Here is a 21,048-nt window from a genome sequence, read left to right on the forward strand (position 1 = left end):
TTACCAGTGTGAGGGAGTTTGGAGTGGGTTTTTTTTGTTTGTTTGTTTGTTTGTTTTTGTTTTAGAACTGCTTATACTATACAAGGAATTATTTCAGATGGATTTTCATGAAGGCAAATTTGTAGAATTTACTTAGGCCAAATTACCAATCCTTTTGCTTTTGATGGGAAACAATGACTTACTCTACAGTGACATAAGCAAATAATTCTCACTTTCCAACTTCTAAACTGAATGTCAAATAAAATAGACAACCTCCAACTAACCCAAAAATGTAAATTAATTTGAAGACTAACTTGCTCCGATTTGACCCCTAGCCTGGGAACCTCCATATGCCGAGGCAGTGGCCCTAGAAAAAGCAAAAAAAAAAAAAAAAAAAAAAAAAAAAAAGAATGCCCTCAACAACTTTACAAATTTAAAGATCTCCAAACAGAACGAAAAAAGAAAAAAGAAAAAATTTTTGGAAGAAATGGAAATAATCACTTTCAAGTGGCTTGTTTGTGCTGTTGTTCGACTTACTACCAGTAAGAAATCTAACAAGCAGACTTACTTTGCTCTCAGTGGAATTTTTTATCAGTTGATGTCACAGAAAGACAAATATTGAGGCTGAAATTGCACAAGGGCACTCACTCAAACCAGTTTGATATGGTTTTGTATTTTTAATTATCATTTCTTCGGAGTACAAAAATACAAGTTATGTATGTTGAAATTGTTTTGACTACAAATTGTGATGGTATAAAACCACCATCAGGTTTTCGAATGTGGCGTTTTCCCATGTGTAAAAGAAATGCAATTAATATAGAAGCAACTAAGCCATATTTAGAAAAACTACCATCACCACCAATGACATTTTTTTTTTTTTTGCTTTTTCTAGGGCCACTGTCTCGGCATATGGAGGTTCCCAGGCTAGGGGTCGAATCGGAGCTGTAGCCACCGGCCTACACCAGAGCCACAGCAACACGGGATCCGAGCAGCGTCTGTGACCTATACCACAGCTCACAGCAACGCCAGATCCTCAACCCACTGAGCAAGGTAAGCAAGGCCAGGGATCAAACCCACAACCTCATGGTTCCTAGTCAGATCCGTTAACCACTGCGCCACGACAGGAACTCCACCAATGACATAATTTTAACAATGATAGAAATATTAATAGCAGCTAAGACTTACTGAGGGTTTGTTACATACCAGGCTCGGTTTTGTACACCTTACATGCATTAACTAAGTGGTCCTAAGCCCGGGCAGCCCATTCTGCCTGTTGCAATCACCAAGGGAAAGTCACAGAAAATGATGCCCAGATTCAACCCCTGGAAGAACTCCGACCACATCAGCTGAGTGGTAACCTGGACATTGGTGGTTTCTAACATACAGCCAGCACTGAAAACAAATACTGTACCACAATCCTGATGACAATGTTGGGAGGAGGAAGTAACTATCTTTTTCACAATGAACAAAATGAGACACACAGCTCACAGGCAGCACAACTGGGATTTGAACCCAGGCAGGTGGTCTCCAAGATGTAAGCTGTTTATCACCAAGCTCTACTACCCTTCAAAGACTACAAACCCACTGAGAACTCAGGGGATGGTTTTATTCAGGGGGTATGCACAAAAGATCATTCCTGTAATTTTTTTGCAGTTTTTATTTTTTAAGGCTTTTGCATAACTCTGGCTGAAAAAGCAAACAAGATTTTGATCATGGAATTACTTTGGTTTGCACATGACTGGGAAGCTGACCCAGGCTTAGCCGGTGCTGAAATCAGTGATTTCACTGTTTACAGCTAAAAGTGATTTCCCCAGGATCCATCCTGCAGCCAGCTCTCTGAGACCTGGCCTGTGCTTCTTCCTCACTTTATTCACCGGAAGAGTTCATATAAATAATGCAGGCACAGACATCAAACAGGAACAGGTGCTTTTCAACTGCTATTCTCCCCTGGGGCAAACAGGCTTGAAAGTTCAGAAGCCACTTTTCAGCAGTTTTCCTTATTGCTCTCCTTATGTACTATAACTCAAACAGAAGCTAACAGAATACTCGGTTGGTTAAAAAAAAAAAAAAAAAAAAAAGACACAGGAGGTGTGGGGGAGAGGAGGAATGAAAAGAAAACCCAATTCTGTATTGTTATCTCTTGGCTTATCTGGTTCTACAGTCCCATGCAAGACTACCTTGCATAGTTACCTGAATCAGACTACAAAGCACTCTTTTTGTTGGGTCAGGCTGGCCACAGGTGGTCTGTGTCAATGCCAAGGGCAAGGACCAAGGCAAGTAGAATTTAATTAGAGGAAAAATAGATGATGGCACCATATCTATTTAAGGAAGAGAAATACTATCCTCTGAAATGCATGGGCATAGGGTGTGACCCAGGCAGTTATCAGCTAACACAAGACATGGAGTGTAAAGGAGGGGGTTTAGACCTGTGACTTGTAAGAAATGAGGGAGCAAAGAAACAGAGAGTCACAGAGTGGCACCCGGACATTCCACACTCTATGGGATCTGTGCCATGTCATTGCAGTGTTCCAATAAGGCATCTTGTCATATGAGTTGATCAAAGAGATTTAGCCAAGATAAGGGGCCAAGAGGACATTTATTGAGTACAATCTGTTAGCCTGTGTGGTGGATGAATTTCCCATGTTATCTTAAAGAATCTCCACAATAATCCTGAAAGGAAGTATTATGGGTTTTCAGTAACATTCCACCTTTTTTTGGTCTTTTTAGGGCTGCACCTGCCCCATATGGAGGTCCCCGGGCTAAGAGTCAATCGAAGCTGCAGCTGCCTGCCACAGCCACAGTAACACGGGATCTGAGCCACGTCTGCGACCTACACCACAGCTCAAGGCAACACCAGATCCTTAACCCACTGAGTGAGGCCAAGGAGTAAACCCACATCCTCATGGATACCAGTCGGGTTCGTTTCTGCTGAGCCACAAAGGGAACTCCCCAAAATTCTGCTTTAACTCAAGTATTAAGTAGGTAGCATGGATTTGAAATGAAGTGTGTTTGCTTCTAAAACCTTGCTCCTTCCTCTCTGTGAAAGAGTCCCCCCAACTCATTGTTTCTATCCTGGACTTCAAGTTTATTTCTTCAACCAGCCTCAGTGAAAACATTTTTGAGCCACTGGCAGGGGTGGCGAGAAGCATGGGCCAGGCTCGCTTCCTATCAGGAATCAGATTGTTCCCTGAGACTACACTCTAAACCATGTGTAAAAGTTCATTTCCTTGTTATTTTTGCCCTGCTAGGCTCTCGACTCGTCCTGACCAGCTCCCACTGTCTCCCCTCATCCCATGCAGATGGCAGTGCCTGACTCTGGTCACTTGCCAACTACTCTCGGGAAGATTCCCTCAGCCCAAAGAGGGTCCAGGCCACTGGACATTTATGTGCAAAAGTTTACTTCTGCCTCCAGCAGCAGAGTAATGGGTTCATGAGGACGTTTTTGTCTTTTGTCATTCCCTTTTGGTAGCTCATCTTTAGGACTGTGGAGTCAGCAGATCAGGGAAAGACTCATTCATTCAGCAAGAACTTACTGAGCAGAAAGGTTCCAGGTGCTGGGGACATAGAGATAATTAGAATTCAGTCCTTCCTTCCAATATCCTAGGGTTCTGCTCACCTGTTCTAATGAATGTCGCCTGGTGACAGAGTCCTGACTTCCTCATTGGTCACTTCCTTCGTGGCAGAGCCAGCACAGGAACCCAGCGTCAGCAGTTTGGCTCAGAACTGTTCCCTTTATTCTCGGTATTTTGCACTATCTTCCAGAGGTTTCTCTTCTGGAAATTTTACCATGTTTCCCTCTACCTACCTCTTTTTGGGAGCCAGACCCCTTCTCAAAAGGGCAAAATGACAAGAAAGGAATATGAGGGTAGTGCATGCTCTGTAATAGATAGAAATGACTGCCTTGTTTGAGCAGCAGGCTTGAGCAGACTCACCCAAGGATTAAATACAATGAATCAATAGAGAGAGAGAACGTTTTTCAGGCAAAATCCTTATTCAGCATTGTTATTCTGCATTCAGTAGAATTCCTACTTCCTCTTGATGAAAAACCCATTTAATATGGGAGGGGTTGTAGCATATTGTCGTTTCTCACCATTGCCAAAGTTACAGTGCACCTGTTACTAAAAACTGGAGCTGCGTCAGAGCTTCAGAAACAGCGGGAGGGGGGGAATGGGGAGGAGGTTTCACTTCAAACTTAGCTTAACTTTCACAAGGATAAAATCACATTTGTTCTCACTTCCCTTCTCATTTGTCACTGATTTTTAGCAACCTCTGAATTTCTTACCCAAAATTATCCAAAGGGGGATTTTTTTTTTCTTTATGGCTTAAATGAAACAATTCACACACACAGCCATCTGTTTCCCCAGTTTCCCGTATAGAGCAAATCAACTAAGTATTTAGTCACTCCTCATTTCAGAATAAAGACGGAGGTTTATATGAAAAGATATGTTCAGCTCTTTAAAATGAGACCTATTCACTCACACACAGAAGAACAGTTTGAGAGCCATGGATTTTTAGAGTTAGTGGCAAGTTAGCTCCAGTAACCTATAAGGAAATACACATGCATCAGAAAACAAAAAGCTAGCAAATACACACACCCAAAGGCAAATCAGAAAAAAATGCCCACGTATACAAGACAGAATGAACAGGTGTCAGAGGACAGTTTCTGGGAAGATGTGAGCTCCTTTTGATGGAATTACTTACCCACACAAGTGGCATTCCCGTTTCCTGAGGGAGAGCCTTCAGGACAGTTCCAGCGCGCTGGTGCTGAGAGGCTGACAAAACTAAATTTCAAAACTACCGGCAACAGAAGGATAAGGAAGAGCAGCATTATCTTGACGGGCTTGAACTCTCAGTAGAAAATAAGTTGACTCTGCTTGAGCATAGCCCGGGCAAGGTGGGTATGTCTGACGCGCAGCGTGTCCACCCGGGTTGGCCTGCAGCTCTGGGGCATTTTTCCTCTGCTGCTTTGCTCTTGCCCTCTACAGCTCCTTCTCCTTCAACTCAAGACACCGTCCAAATGCAACCTGAAGGGGACATGCCAGGGAAAGGTTTCTTGATCTAAGATTCTGGGAAGCCAGTAAGAAATACCTGACACCCTTATGGCAAATTTCACAGTTTCACAGCCTTGCCCTGGAGGCCTGCTGCTGACTTCACTGTGACAGGCAGAGAGTGGCAGAGCCAAGGCTAGAGAGAGGAAAACAAGGAAAAAGTTGGTGGAAAGTTCCAACCAGAACCCTTGATAAGGCTGAAAGAAGAAATATGGACATTTGATTCTTCCCCAAACACGGTTCCCTTTTTGAGAAGTAGAAGGACTCCCCTTTCCTTTTTAAAGCCTTTTTGGCTCCACCCCTCTCCTTTAGTGACACTTGAGTGAGCCTCTGTTTGCAAATGTGAATGTGGGCAATTCCACGCTCCCGGAAAGCAGGGACGGCTGCCAAGGAGGAGATAGCTGGCTATTCATCATAAACATTCTGGGCAGAACCAGGGAGAGGGCAAGGAGGGGGCTGTGGAGTTGCTCCTGGTGTCTGCGAGGTACCTGCTGAATCCGGGCTATGTTTTACTATCTGGAAGGATGGAGACAAAGTTAAACCATGTTGCATAAATCAACGGTGAATAGCACTGCTGATAATTCAGACTTGGAGCCATTGATCATTCGCCCGAGGAATACTACAGAAAATTGACCTTCAGCTTGTGATGTGACCAAATGTCAACACCCATGCACATTCCTGGAGCTTAATCTCTCTCTCTCCCTCCAGTATATTTTATAGCGGAATTTGAAAGATTATTCTTTCCAAATCAAAGGGAAATCCCTGACGCCAGATGAAGAGCTGCAGTGTGCACAGACACCTTTTCTTTCAGCAGGACCATAATAAAACATCATGAGGGGCCAGGAGTGCAGGCAACGGAGGGGATTGTTATCAGAGGGCCATGCTGGAAAAAATAAGCTACTGGCACACAATCTGGGAAGCACTGGGAATCCAGTATAGCCGGGTGCTGCTCCTTTTCAGACAATTTAGGTTATCTCTTTGCCTCTCAGTGTAAGTAAAAACTTGAGGTGTGGATTAGCCACCTCCTCCACCACGTTCTACCTGGAGCAAGAGCAATTATTTTTTTCAGGAGCGCACCCAGGACCTGGAAATATCCGGCTCAAGCAAACCACTTACCCTAGATTTGATGAACAATGGAAAATTCTGCCAGCTTACTTCATTCTAGAAAACAAGCTTTCATTTAAGTGGCCCGGAGGTAGTGTTCCAAGGGCTAGTCCAAATGTAGATAAAGCGATAGTCACAAAAATAACAGTCACACTAGCGGACACCCCTTATGGAGAATGGGAACGACGGCAAGCCCTTTTCTTATGTTGAATTATATCCTCATCATTCCTCAAATACTGGGTCTCTTTTCTGAAATGGCTAAAATCAAGACTCCTCTGATTTCAGTCGGCCTGTCAGGCAGCTCTGACCCCTCATAGGAGAAACAGACCCTAAGGGGCAGCAGAAGTCATGTGGGGAGATACGCGGAATATTCCATTGTTTTCTGGACGCAAGACTCAGAATGAATGTCCTACAAATACCATGCCCTGAGTTACTAACCTTGTTAATGAGCTTCCCCTCCAGCAAATGTGTTGCCAGCGTCATAGGTGACAGCAGTGGAAGGGACTTAGAGGACAGTCAAGCATCAAGCTGTTTTAGTGGAGAAGAGAGAGAAGAACATGAAGACAAATATGACGTAATCTACAACTATATTCTATGTGTATTTTGAATCTCTCATATTATTTCTGGTTGTAAGAAAAGCCTTGTTTTCCTAATTACGTGTCACTCTGGCTAACATCATTGATGCTGAGCATAAGTCCCTCAGAAGATGATGGGGTCAACATGGGTACGTTAGATGCTGAGACCAAGGACTCCTGGTAAAGGTCAGTCCCACCTAATCCGCAGACAACTGAGGGTTTCTCAGAGGGCGAAAAACACAGGACAGGACTATCCACCTAGAAAGACCACCAGGACATGTTTAAGAAGTCCATATTCCTATTTCTAAATACAACTGAACCTATCTGGACAAATGACATTTTCCTTATTTTAAAGTTGCCTGGAGATCTGCTGTACCTTTATGGGTTTGAGCAGCCCAATACCTTTTAGTTTCTGGGACTGAGTAAAATTAACTGATTCATTGATTAACTAAAGAGCTCTATGTGATAGGGCATTGCATGGAATACAAGAAACAGAGGTCAGGGTCCCTAAGTTCAAGAGCTTGCTGAGGTTGATTGACCACAACCACAATGGAGAGCTTATGAGTGTGGGCTAATGAATGACCAGTCGCCAGGAATTGGGGGGTGTCAGGAAGAAAGGGGAACTGCACAAATTCTGTGGACTAGAGCATACAGCAAAGCTTTCTGGAGTAATTAGGAAGCCTCAGATGGACGTGGAAAAGGAGGAGGCCATGCTGACAATAGGATGCGGAACAGGACTGAGAAAATCATTGCTGATTTACTAGCTCTTTAGATCTTCAGGTGACACAGCTGGATGGAGGACACCCTGCTGGCAGGTCTATGAGAGAGCTAGATGTTAATGGCAAGGAGATAGCTCCGAATGCTTTAAATATGAGTAGACATCAACAGGAGAAGGGAGGCTATTGGGAGACCTGTTTATGCGGGCTGGCCATCATTCTAACTCTTTGGGAAAAAATTCCCTATTAAAGCACAATAATAATTCTCCTGGAATATGCCTTTGCTGTACACACAGTTGTTATTAATCATCACCACCTCCACACCATCAACGATTGCTTCCAGTGTGTCAGTACGGATGTGTTGAAGTACGGATGCTGTATTCACATTGCTTCCATTCCTCAACGCCACCTCTCAAGGTGGATATTATTGCCCCATTTCACAAATGAGGAAGTTGAAGATGAGAAAGGCTGAGAATTTTTCCTAATTTCACACACACATTTATGAAGAATATGAACTCTGAAATCCTTCTTCTCTCATTAGATGGCAGTTTTGATCAGAATAAACAGGTTAGGGCATCATCAAAAGAAAGAGCAAAATTACACTACACACATAAATGGGATTTCAGGCACCAGAAGAGACAAAGCAGTGCGTTTTGGTAGGAGTGACTGTGAGCACTTGACATCCACCCACAGAAAGAATACAGACTACTTCATTGTCCACGTCTATCAATAAGTGTCAATTGGGAGTTCCCGTCGTGGTGCAGTGGTTAACAAATCCAATTGGGAACCATGAGGTTGTGGGTTCGATCTCTGGCCTTGCTCAGTGAGTTGAGGATCTGGCATTGCTGTGAGCTGTGGTGTAGGTCGAAGACTCGGCTCGGATCCCATGTTGCTGTGGCTCTGGCGTAGGCTGGTGGCTACAGCTCAATTTCGACCCCTAGCCTAGGAACCTCCATGTGCTGTGGGTGAGGCCCTAAAGAAAGACAAAAAAAAAAAAAGAAATTGAAACAATATTGGGGAAAGAAATTAGGGTCACAGGCACAGGCATTAGCTATGATGGGCAAATTACAATTTATTGAGGTATGAATACCAGATACAAAAATTGTAATGAAAAAGGACAATTGTGCTCTTGGTTTTTGCCAAAGTGAGCCAAAAACTTATGTCCGCAAAAACCTTACACATGAATATTTACTGCTGCTTTATTCATAATTGCCAAAAGTTGGAAGCAACTAAGATGTCCTTCAGTAGATGAATGGATAAACTGTGGTTCATCCATACAATGGAATATCATTCTGGAATAAAACGAAATGGACCATCAAGCCACAAAGGCCATGCATACTACTAAGTGAAAGAAGCCAATTTGAAAAACTACATAACCTATGAATTCAACTATGTGGCATTCTGGAAAAGTCAAAACTATGGACGGAAACAGTAAAAAGATCAGGGGTTACCAGGGGCTGGGATGGAAGTGAGATGAATACAGGAGAAGCACAAAGGAATTTTAGGGCAATGACAATATCCTGCATGATGTGATACAGCAGATACATGCCATTCCATGTATATTGTACATCAATAGGAGTGAACCTCAATATAGATGATGGATTTTATGCCTCAATATTGGCTCACCCATTGTAGTAAATGAACCACATTAATGCACAGTATTAATAATAAGGGAAACTAGAAAGAGGAAGAAGGAAAAAGATATATAGGAATCGTCTGTGCTTTCTGCAAAGAAACAGTTTATTAATTTTTTTTAAAAGGAGTCACTATCTAATTAAGTAATACTATGCTTAATGCACAGATTAAGTAATGCCATGCTTCTGCCAAATGAAATCAGATTTTTAAAACACTTGGTAAACAAGAAGTAATAGAGGAATCGTACCTATGCTCTTTCAGCTAAGTCCACTCCAGTCACCTAGAAAAGTTCCTCTGACCAAGAGGAAGAAACAAGCCTCCAGAAACATGTATACATACACACACACACATTTTTAGTATAATAATCCATAATATATAATTTCTAATTCTGTGAAGCAGCAACCCAAAATTTTTTTGTAAAAAAAGGCTGTTTTTGACTGCATTACATGTATTTACAGAATCTCAGCATGCTACTTGGTTTGCAATTTCAGGAGCACCTGAGTGACAGACAAAGAGACCAAAGAAAGAGGCAGGCCACTCCCAACTGGTGGATGGCAGGTTTAATAAACAAGGGAACTTATTTATGAGGCTTGTCTTGAGCAAGCACAAAATGAGTAAATCTCCACATTCATCTCCCAAAATCTTAAAATGTTATGTGGAGGCCTTAACTGGGTTGTCACATACATCGTCCGGATGGCCTCAGCATCATATTATTCTCTCAAGGCTATGTCCTTGGAATGGCTCCAGTTATGAGAATGGTGGCAGAACATATATTCTGCGGTGGGAGGGGGTAGGAACCCAGCTGATGGTGCAACCACAGGGGTCACCTCCTCCTGATGACCTCCTCCAACAATGCCTCCTTCAATGTTCTCTCAGGCATTTTAACTTCTAAAAATGTCAAAGTTAACGGAAAGAACACTAACTTTTCTATTATGCACAGTACTGCCGTCCCTTGGTATACATAAGGGATTGGTGCCAGCAACACTCAGACACCAAAATCTGAAGCTGCTTCTGCCCTTTCTATGAAATGGCATAATATTTGCATGTAACCTGCACATATCCTTCCCTATACTTTAAATCATACCTAGATTGTTTATCATACCTTGTATAATGCTATGTAAATGCTATGTAGATAGTTGTTATCACGTGGCAAGTTCAAGTTTGGCCTATGAGAACTTCCTGGAAGTTTTTTCCAAATATTTTCCAGGCTGGAATACACAAATGTGGAACCCACAGATATGGAAGGCCGAATGTACACTCTTTCCCTGAACTTTAGTTCTGCTGAATCTATAGAATGCATAATTCTATTAAGTGGAGAGCATTTGAAGGGTTGACAAGAGTACTAGAAATGCTATAAACTTCATGTAATTAGAACTACTTGCTGGAAACTAATGCAAATGCAAACCACAGTCTGCAGCTCTTGTTATATTTATTAAACCATGAAGTAGTATCTTCTTTTCTTTCTTCTACCTTTAGACAGAAAATATTTGGGTGAAAATAAGCATGGTTTACAACTTAAAATTGGAAGATGTACAAAATAGATGATGGAGGGAAGATACTTGAGTAAATGATATATTTTTAAATTTTCAAATACCAGAGAAATAAAATAAAGTTGCTTTCATTTGGTTTTCCCAGCCTGACTTCCAATTGAGATGCATTCACTTTTTATTTTTATTAAAGCAAAATGTATACAAAGCGAATAGATCTTAAGGACAAAAATCTTATGACTTTTAGTAAATGTATATACACGTTAAACCAATACCTCAATCAAGATAGAAAATGTTTCAGAGTTCCCGTTGTGGTGCAGTGGAAACAAATCCGACTAGGAACCATGAGGTTGTGGGTTCTATCCTTGGCCTTGCTCAGTGGGTTACAGATCTGGCATTGCCGTGAGCTGTGACGTAGGTCACAGATGCAGCTCAGATTTTGCATTGCTGTGGCTGTGGTGTAGGCCAGCAGCTGTAGCGCTGATTCAACCCCTCGCCTGGGAATCTCCATATGCTGCAGGTGCAGCCCTAAAATGCAAAAAAAAAGATATTACCTCCAGTCAATCCCACTTATGTCCACAGGCAACCATTGTTCTGATTTCTATCATCATAGGTTACTTTTGTCTGGAAATGCATTCATATAATGGATTTGCTTTTGCATCTGACTTCTTCTGTTAACCATAATGTTTTTGCTCTTCATCCATACTGTTGTGTGCACAGGCACTTCTTTTATTATTATTTTTTTTAATTGCTGGGAAGCACTCTTCTGTATGAATAGAGCAAATTTGTTTTCCATTCTCCTGTTGATGGACATCTGGATTGTTTCCAGGTTTGGCTCAATGAATGTTTTCATATCACTTCAGTTAATACCTAATTACTGGTTCATAGGGTAGGCATATGATTAACTTCATAAGAAGCTGTCAAATATTTTTCCAAAGTGGCTGCTCCATTTTATAGTCTCAAAAGTAATGCCTGTAAGTTCCAGTTGTTCCACATCCTTACCCGCATTTGGTATTATCGGTCTTTTTAATTTTAAATATTTTAGTAGGTATGACATGATATCACACTGCAATTTTAATTTGCCTTTCTCCGATGAATAATAGTGTTGAACATCTTTTCGTATGTTAGTTGATCATTCATGCATCTTCCCTTGTGAAATGTCTATTCAAATCTTTTGCCCACTTCTTTACTGTATTTTTAAATTTTTTTTATTGATTTGTAGTTCTTCATATATTCTCTAGATACAAATCTGACCTATGTATTGCAAATTATAAATATGTATGTCAGAACTATGTATTATAAATATTTTCTCTGAGTTCATGCCTTATCTATTCATTTTCACATCCTTGGATGAGCAAAAATTTTAGTTTTGATGAGGTCCAATTTATCAGTTTTTGTCTGTTATCTCTAATAAATTATTGCCTACTCCAAGCTCTTAATACATTCCCCTGTTTTTATTTATTTATTTTCATTTTTTAAAGTTTTACTGAGGTAAAAAAAAAATAGTTGATTTACAGTGTTGTGCCATTTTCTGCTGTATAGCAAAGTGACCCCCTCATATATACATATATATATACACATACATTCTCTTTCTTAACATTATCTCCTATCGTGGCCTATTCCAAGAGATTGGATATAACTCCCTGTGCTATACAGCAGGACCTCATTGCTTATCCATTCTAAATGTAATAGTTTGCATCTACTAATCCCAAACTCCCAGTCCACCCCACTCCTTCCCCTTCCCCTTTGGTAACTGCAAGTCTGTTCTCTGTCTGCCCTATGTTTTTCTGGGCTTTTGTAGAAAAAAAGAGTTTTAGCATTTATATTGTGATTTGTGGTTCATCTTTATTAATGTTTGTGTATTATATATGATTGGAGTTGAAGTTTAATTTTCTTTACATATATATTCACTGAATATATAGTTCAATTGCAGAAGAGCTGACATTTTAACAATATTAAGCCACCCAACTATGAGCATTATACATTTCTCATTTATTTAGGTGTTCTTTAATTTCTCTCATCAATGTTTTTGAGTTTTCAGTGTATAGCTTTACACACCTTTTGTTAAACTTATTTTTATTTTATGTTTTTTGAATGCTGCTACAAATCAACAGTCCTTTAATTTTATTTTCTAGTTGTTTGTTGCTCTTTTGTAGAAATAAAATTGAACAGTATGTATCGACTTTGTATCCTGAAACCTTGCTAAACATTTTATATATGAGTAGTTTTTTCATTGAGTCCAAAGTCTACTGTTTTACTCTCAATACTAGAGGTGAAATTAAAAATATGACATAAGATCATGTGTTTTTTTTTTTTTCTTAACCTCAGCTATCTTTACTTGCCATCAGTTAAAAGCCAGCATCAGAAAGAAGATGAGGAAAGGAGTTCCCGCTGTGGTGCAGTGGATTAATGATCCAGTTTGTCTCTGTGGAGGCACCAGTTCGATCCCTAGCCCAGTGCAGTGGGTTAAGTATCCTGATCCTGTGTTCCTGCAGCTATGGAGTAGGTCACAGCTCTGACTCAGATTCGATCCCTGGCCCAGGATTTCCATGAGCCACAGGGGCAGTCAAAAAAATACAAAGAAAGGAAGGAAGGAAGGAAGGAAGGAGAGAAAGAAAGAAAGGAAGAAAGAAAGTTAAGGAAGAAAGAAAGTAAGTTAAGGAAGAAAGGAAGAAAGAGGAAGAAGAAAAACTTCCATCTAATCCTCATGAAAAGTAGATATTTACTGCATTTCATGGAAGGTAAATCTGAGGTTAGAGAAGTTAGGATATTGCCCAAAGTCTCAGAGCTAGCTATTAAGCGATACAGAAGAACACGAACTCCTTGTCTGCCTGACTCTAGAGCATGCGCCTAAACCACTATTCTCTTGGGCTTCTTTTATTTCACTAGTAATGCTAAGATGAGTGCTCATCCCCCATGCCGGCTCCTGAGACCAGGAAAATATGGGTTATCATAACTATCCTTCTGGTCCCTTTTGTCAACATCTTTGGTCTCCCCCTCTGTTTCAAATTCCACCTGATATGGTTTTCTCTAGATAGATGCCCAAAAAACCATGACTCACAAAGACACACGTACTCCGATGTTCACTGCAGCACTGTTTTCAATAACCAAGACATGGAAACAACCTAAATGTCCATCAACAGAGGAGTGGATCAAGAAGATGTGGTACATATACACAATGGAATATTACTCAGCCATTAAAAGGAACGAAATACTGGCATTTTATAACAACACGGGTGGACCTAGAAATTATCATGCTATGTAAAGTCAGTCAGACAATGAGATACCAACATTCACTGACATGTGGAATCTGAAAAAAGGACACAGTGAATTTCTTTACAGAACAGCTACTGACTCACAGACTTTGAAAAACTTATGGTTTGCGAAAGAGACAGTTCAGGGGGTAGGGGGATGCGCTGGGGGTGTGGGATGGAAATCCTATGAAATTGGATTGTGATGATCATTGTACAACTATAAATGAAATAAATTGATTAATAAAAAATTAAATAAATAAATAAAGTTCCACCTGATAAGGTCTTTGGCTGCTGGTAAATGCCATAATTTGTGTTGTTTGGAAAATGAAGTCTTTTTTTTTTTTTTTTCAGTGATCCATAAAGGTGTGCCTGGAGATAATAAGAAAAAGAGGCCATTAAATTAAATAAAGAGATGTCCTGATCTTCAAGGAAGTTTCAATCAGTGCCCAAGACAGGGAAGTCAAACAAGAGTGTAGGAAAATAACCCCAAGAATAAATGCAAGTGAATATCTTGTTTGTAGAATACTCAATAAAGGATATTCAACACAAAGACTTTATATACAGTGGGAAAAGAAAAGAGGAAAGAATTTACCTGCTTCAGCTGAGACCAAGAAATCCTGGGGCATTTAAAACACTATCTCAGATCCTGTGATAGCTCACCGGAATTAAATCTATGTCAAGGAAAGGATCCATTCTCTCCTAGGTCACCTGGGGCTCCAGTTTCCCTGTGTGCATTCATGTGTTAGTTTTAGCCCTTTCATGAAATGCGTCTGCTGAACCAAGAAAAGCAAAATTATGCAACTCTGGCTTTGTGCAGATGAACCCTCTTGTGTGCAGTATTTTAAAACTATACATGGGAATCTGACTGCCTTTTTTACTGAAAGGAAAAATGACATTGTTTCCACAGAGTTGGGGAATGAGCTATAATCTTCATTCTTGGTTCCCTCAAATGAAGGAGATCACCATGAGCATATACAAGTAAAATTATGGCCTCAGACCTCCCATGTGTGCTGGGCAAAAAGAATTGAGATTATCATACCTGGGACTTAGGCCACAGCCTATCCAAAATGTAACTTCCAGAAGAAGGGATCTCCTTTATAATTATGACCAAGATGAACAGAACTCAGGTTTTTGATTGCCTGGCACATTCACAAAATGATAGACTTTGGCACAATTTATGGATGATCTTCTTAGTCTATATGCTGAGAAATGATATATTTAGTTTCCCCCTAATTGGTAAACGGTCAGTTTAATCTTACACATATGTTGATCTTGTATCAAAATAAATCTGACCTTTAAAAGCCGGCTTGCATTTGGCACAACCCTTTTAGCAAGCAATTTGGCAACACATTTCAGAGCCGTAAAAATATTCATAGGCGTTGACCATGTAATCTCACTCTTGGCAATTTCTTCCTAAACGAATATTCTCTCCACTAAAAAAAGAAATTATAATCATACAAATAGGTATTGTAATGTCATTCGTGGGTAGCAAAAATTAGAAACAGTTTTCATTTACAAGAACAGAAATAGTTAAAAAATTATTACGAGAATATGGTATAGTCATTAAAAGGGAAGTGTTTACCACAATATTAATAGAAAAAATACAAATTCTCATCTATCCTACAATTATAGTATTAGTTTGTGTAATATAAAGTACACAGAAAAACTGGTAATAGTTTAAATAGGCAATGAGATTATGGGCTTTCCTCCTTTTTATTAAAGATTGTGTTGTTTAAAGTTATAGTTTTTTTTTTATTTTCCCACTGTACAGCAAGGGGATCAAATTATCCTTACATGTATAAAGTTGTAATTTTAAAGGCAGCTTAGTAAAATCTCCGCTGACCTTCAGATGAAGAGCATTATGTTGAGTTCCCTTAAAACCTAAAAACCCTGCCCTTGGGTCTGCGTGCTCTGACTGCCTTGCTTATTAAAAGGAAAACCACACTTAGAATGCAACTCCCTTAGAATATTTCCCTGCATCCCAGTGCCACACTTAAACTACTCCAAATTCCATCCAGAATGGAATTCAAGACCTCATAGGTAAGGATCCTATATCCAGTCTCAGTAGTTCATGTCAAGAATGTTTGGGAGTCCAAAACCTACACTTTGTTTAAAAATTGAGATACAAATTAAGATACAATAATTCTCCAAAGGATGCTTGGTTTAAAGTTTCAAACCTCCTGATTGCCCATTGTTAGCAAATTAATTTCAATCCATTCTATTACATAGTTCCAGCTTTGGAAGTGAAACACAAAGCCTCTGCACTGCAATTTTTCCTTGGGAATTATTGACAAAGTAGATGTTTGCTTGACATAATTATTAAAACTAGGCTTATGTGGGTAGAACCATGAGCTTAATCAATACTGTTTTATATGTTTCTATTTTTACCTTACTAACCTAGTTTCCCTTCCATCTATTTTTTGATGTGTCTGTACAGACTCACTAAAGCACATCCTTCAAAATTCCTTTTAATGGTATTTGGAGTTGGCCCACCGCTGTGTCTCTTCAAAATGAGACTTTCTATGACTTCCTATCAAGCTCATCTACCTGCTTAAGGGTGTTTAATATTTCTTTTCTTCAAATAACTTTTAAAGTAATAATGTAATGTGATTATGAATTTTTAAAACAAATTTCCATGTGGAATGTTTCATGTGTACTAAATATCAGATTAATAACAATCTTTATCCACAATTGAGTCTTCAAGAACAGTTGGTCTCAGGATTCACCCTTCTTTGAGGCAAAAGTAAATGCTTAGAATAGGAAGCATAGCCCCTGGAAGGGTAGTCAAACATTGATTATATTGGTCTAGGGGGTTAAAGACAAAGGCAGGACCCTGGGGCAGCAATGAAGATTTTTTCACTTACGAGCTAATGTGAAATGTTTACCTCCCACATTTACTGAGGAGAGTACTAAAAGCATAGAATCAAATCAAAAGTTAGAAATCATCTTTATGGATCAATGATAATTCATATAGGAAAGTTTATAGAATCTTCTAGATTCAAAAAATATTTATAATCTGAAGGGATTGGTGTGGTTTGAGTCATTCTCACAGCACTTCGGGAATCAGGCTCTACACTCTAAACAAAAGACTCCTTTACTCAGGATAAAGTCAACTACATTAATTAACTCATGATCACGTAACTAAGAAAGCTTGAATGGGGAATAGTACCTGAATATGATAAATTTCCCATTTCCTTTTATGACTCTAAAATCATTACTGCTTGGTGACTGGCTTCTTTTTATTTAAAGTTATCTCAGAGGGAGCTACTCCAAGTCTCCTACCAGATTCCTAAGTCATATGACCAGCCATACATCTTGTCAATACCGAGATAGTGCCTGGCACAGCGCCGGCTCTCAGTATATCTTTGTCAGGCGAAGAAGTGAATGACTAGCAGGTTAAAAGCAAAAAGAATAGGAAAATATTTTACTCTGTGTGTGTGTGTGTGTGTGTGTGTCTGTGTACAAACAAATATAGAGACTCTCAAAAATCTACCCATAGGCAAATAGTTTCCAAAAACCCAATAATAGCAAAATCCTCCATGTGCTTGATAGTTTTGCCTTTCCCTTGTGGAAGTCATCCTAAAAATATAGCATCAGTCCAAGGTAAAAACCTGCCCTGATCACTTGGAAAATTCTGAGGACTCCCTAAGGAGGACGGAGCTGTATTCCTTCTACCCTAGAAGGAAATGAGGCCACTGGGAAAGGGGAGCAATGCACCCATGTGAGAAGCCCTGTGACCCCACACAACCTCCCAGCTGCCCAGGGAGAAAAGCCAAAGTGTGAATCTCAGCCTCAAATGCCACGACGAGAGAATCTAGCGTGTGGCATCTGAGCCCCACAGCCAGAGACACACCCTGTTTTCTATCACAGCTGTCTGTGCTGTTCTTGGATGGGGACAAGATGGAGGCTGACGGGAGAGCAAAGAGGGCATAGGAGTGAATTTGGTACCTGGACTCACTTAATATTTGAACGAACTGATCTTTGCTAGAATTAATCCATTTTAAGTCGGAAACTGAAGATTTTTTCACTTACGAGCTAAAGTGTAATGTTTACCTCCCACATTTACTGCACACTTTAAATTGTAAATTCTTTGAGGACTTCATTTGATGCCTCTGTTCCTATTTTTTCTAACACGTCACACTGCTTGGAGCAATTCCCACTTATTGACCCTGTACTTAACGTTCATCTGGAAGTGCCCGATAAAAACAATAGGCAAATTAAGAGTCAAAGAACACCAAGCTCACCAAAACCCAGTAACAGACCTTTTACTCAGTTTGCTGTCAACATGCTATTTATTCTGAAGCGAATAAAGGGAAATGTTCAGCACCCAGAAATCTATTACATGCTTTTTTTTTAGGTTTCTAAACACCCTGTTAATTGCATTCCAGAGAAGGGTGACATTTCTGGGGCAAGAGAGAATGTTATTCACAGTTATTTCTCCAATCACATTTACTACCTTGAGCCAAGAACATCTAGTCGACTGCTTGAGGCGATGTATCTCACCTGAAATCCCCTTGGATTGCATGCGTTTGTTTTACACTGATTATGCTGAGTCAAATTCTATTGGACATTTAGTCCAGCAACTCTTAACCAAATTCTGTTCTCCTGGTTTAATATCTGACTTCAGATAATTCACCTGCATGGAAGCGACAAAACCTGGGTGCCAACAGTGGCTCTGACCTTGGATAAAATGCTTATCCTTCTGGGTGCTAGTTTCCTTCTCTGTAAATTAAGAGGGATGTACCAGATGACTTCTAAGGTGTATTTTGGCTCTAAGATAATATGTGCTGTGATTGGTGCATACTGTCTTTGAAGGTCTGCCAGTTACAGTTCATTGTTCATCTACCAAAAGGAAAAAATTAAAGCATTTTATAAGGAATCATGGCGAGCCAACTCCAACATCTGCTATTACCAAAATAAGGAAAATGAAACTTATGGGGGGAATAAAAGGGTCCCAGCCAGATAGTGGCAGAACAGGCTGAGACCCAAGTCTCTCTTTTTTTTTTTTTTTTTTTTGCCATTTCTTTTTTTGTTTGTTTGTTTGTTTTGTTTTGTCTTTTTTCTATTTCTTGGGCCGCTCCCGCGGCATATGGAGGTTCCCAGGCTAGGGGTCCAATCAGAGCTGTAGCCACTGGCCTATGCCAGAGCCACAGCAACGCGGGATCCGAGCCGCGTCTGCAACCTACACCACAGCTCACGGCAACACCGGATCGTTAACCCACTGAGCAAGGGCAGGGACCGAATCCGCAACCTCATGGTTCCTAGTCGGATTCGTTAACCACTGCGCCACGACGGGAACTCCCCAAGTCTCTTGAGTATGGTTGGGTACTTCTTCCATAACATGCTGCCAAGCACAATTGTCCAAGCCCCTATCGAAAATGGAAGCCTGAATGACATCAGCTAAGGAGTGGAGGAGTCAAATGCCCCTTTCTTTCTTCTCAATGCTCTTTGCTAATATCTCTTCCAGAATTTACATTGCATAGTAATTAGTTGGTGGAGGTTTAAAAAGCAGACATACAGGAGTTCCCATCGTGGCTCAGTGGTTAATGAACCCAGATAGTATCCATGAGGATGTGGGTTCAATCCCTGGCCTCACTCAGTGGGTTAAGAATCCAGTGTTGCCATGAGCTGTGGTGTAGGTCACAGATGTGGCTTGGATACCACGTTGCCGTGGCTGTGGCGTAGGCCAGCAGCTACAGCTCCGAACAGACCCCTAGCCTGGAAACCTCCATATGCTGTGGGTGCAGCCCTAAAACGACAAAAGACAAAAACATAAAAATAAAAAAAATTAAAAATTAAAAAAAAAAACAACAGACATACACACGCTCACCCCCAAAGGCACTTATGCACACTTTAAATTGTAAATTCTCTGAGGACTTTGTTCACTCCAAAGAGTTTTACACATGGTATGCACCCCATAAATGTTTGCTGGATATCACTGCATGAAATGCCTCCAGGAGAATGTAGGAGAGGCTAGGAGTACCAACATTTTCCCCTCCTCTGCTCCATGTTCTACTCCCCATCCAGATTTGGCTCCGATTGCCCATAAACACAAACCCACTGACACCTACATGGAGATCACAGTGACAGCCTTACTATCGGAGACTCGGGAAATCTCAACAAACAGGACGCCCTGGTGAGATGGATTAGCAAACACTGGTTACACTCAAGCCAAAATAAGGCTTCATGCTTCCTCCTTTCTAGCCTGGGAGACACACAAATAAAGAACTGTGTCCATAACGAGACTGAGCATGCAGGAGACCACAAGCTGCTTTGGCAGCCACCTAGGTACCCACAGAGCAGACAAGGAGGCCTGTCTTTGGTTCCAGTCTGAGTGTGCACAGCACACAAGACTAGACACCACAGAAGACAACTGGTCTGGACCAATCCACAAGGAGGGCAGTGCAGGAGAGGGGGCAAGGCTCAGGTCTGTGAGGCTGCTGCCTGGACCAGGGCCAATTGATGCCTGACACCAGTCACGTTAGCAATTCCTCTTGATTTGAAGAAAAGGATTGAAGAAGAGGAGAGAAAAAAAGAAGGGGGGGGACCCAAAAGAGATCACCATAATACTTCTTTGTCTAAAAATATCAAGATAGAAAAATAGATTTCCCCCCCTTGAGAAATCATTATTAAATTGTAGAGCATTTATATCAAATGAAATGTTTAAAATAAAAAATGCTTCTTAACAGAATGCAAGTTAAATAGCTGTATTGGTTTTATAAAATGAAAGTTAAGAATATTTGGCTAATTTGTACAAGCCCATTATGAATTTTCAAGCAGTTTAGATAAATATATTTTTTGCTTTTATAGAAGTAATACATGATTATACCAGAAAACATGGCAAACAGAAAAAAACAGCAAGAGTAAAAAATTAATTGCCCGAAGTCTCAACCGTCTGGAGGCAACAACTTATAACAAATGCCGTCTTTCTGAATATTTTTTACAGAGCTGTGGTCATATGATAGAAATGTAAATTTTGTTGTTGTTGTTGTCTTTTCTAGGGCCACACTCACAGGGGATCTGAGCCATGTCTGCAATCTACACCACAGCTCACGGCAACACAAGATCCTCAACCCACTGAGCAAGGCCAGGGATCAAACCCACAAATTTATGTCTCCTAATCGGATTCATTAACCACTGCGCGACGGGAACTCCCTAGAAATATAGATTTTAACTAAAAAAACAACAAGTATGTTTCCTGATGATAAAAGTAATATGCATTCATTGTAAAAAAAAATTCTTGACAAATA

The 21,048-nt window shown here is 40.4% G+C and overlaps 2 protein-coding genes across 13 annotated transcripts in view; one reads left to right on the forward strand and one right to left on the reverse strand.

Annotated features, from left to right (window-relative positions):
* EGF (epidermal growth factor) overlaps positions 1-5,277 on the reverse strand; it is a 94,765-nt gene extending 89,488 nt beyond the window's left edge. For 11 of the 12 annotated variants that reach the window (XR_014811948.1, XR_014811949.1, XR_014811947.1 and 8 more), the window contains exon 1: positions 4,681-5,277. Coding sequence is in view for 3 of the 12 variants with exons in the window: in XM_084970967.1 (XP_084827093.1) it covers positions 4,681-4,807 (127 nt within the window). In the remaining 9 variants the exon portion in view is untranslated. 12 annotated transcript variants of the gene reach the window in all.
* The window catches only part of CASP6 (caspase 6), a 1,021,045-nt gene that overhangs the window by 811,092 nt on the left and 188,905 nt on the right, over positions 1-21,048 (forward strand). The window lies entirely within an intron of this gene.

This window comes from Sus scrofa, chromosome 8 (assembly GCF_054392235.1).
Source record: "Sus scrofa isolate SSC_HxYL_T2T_F1_AM1 chromosome 8, Sscrofa_HxYL_maternal_Yorkshire_Landrace_v2.0, whole genome shotgun sequence".
NCBI classification, from domain to species: domain Eukaryota; kingdom Metazoa; phylum Chordata; class Mammalia; order Artiodactyla; family Suidae; genus Sus; species Sus scrofa.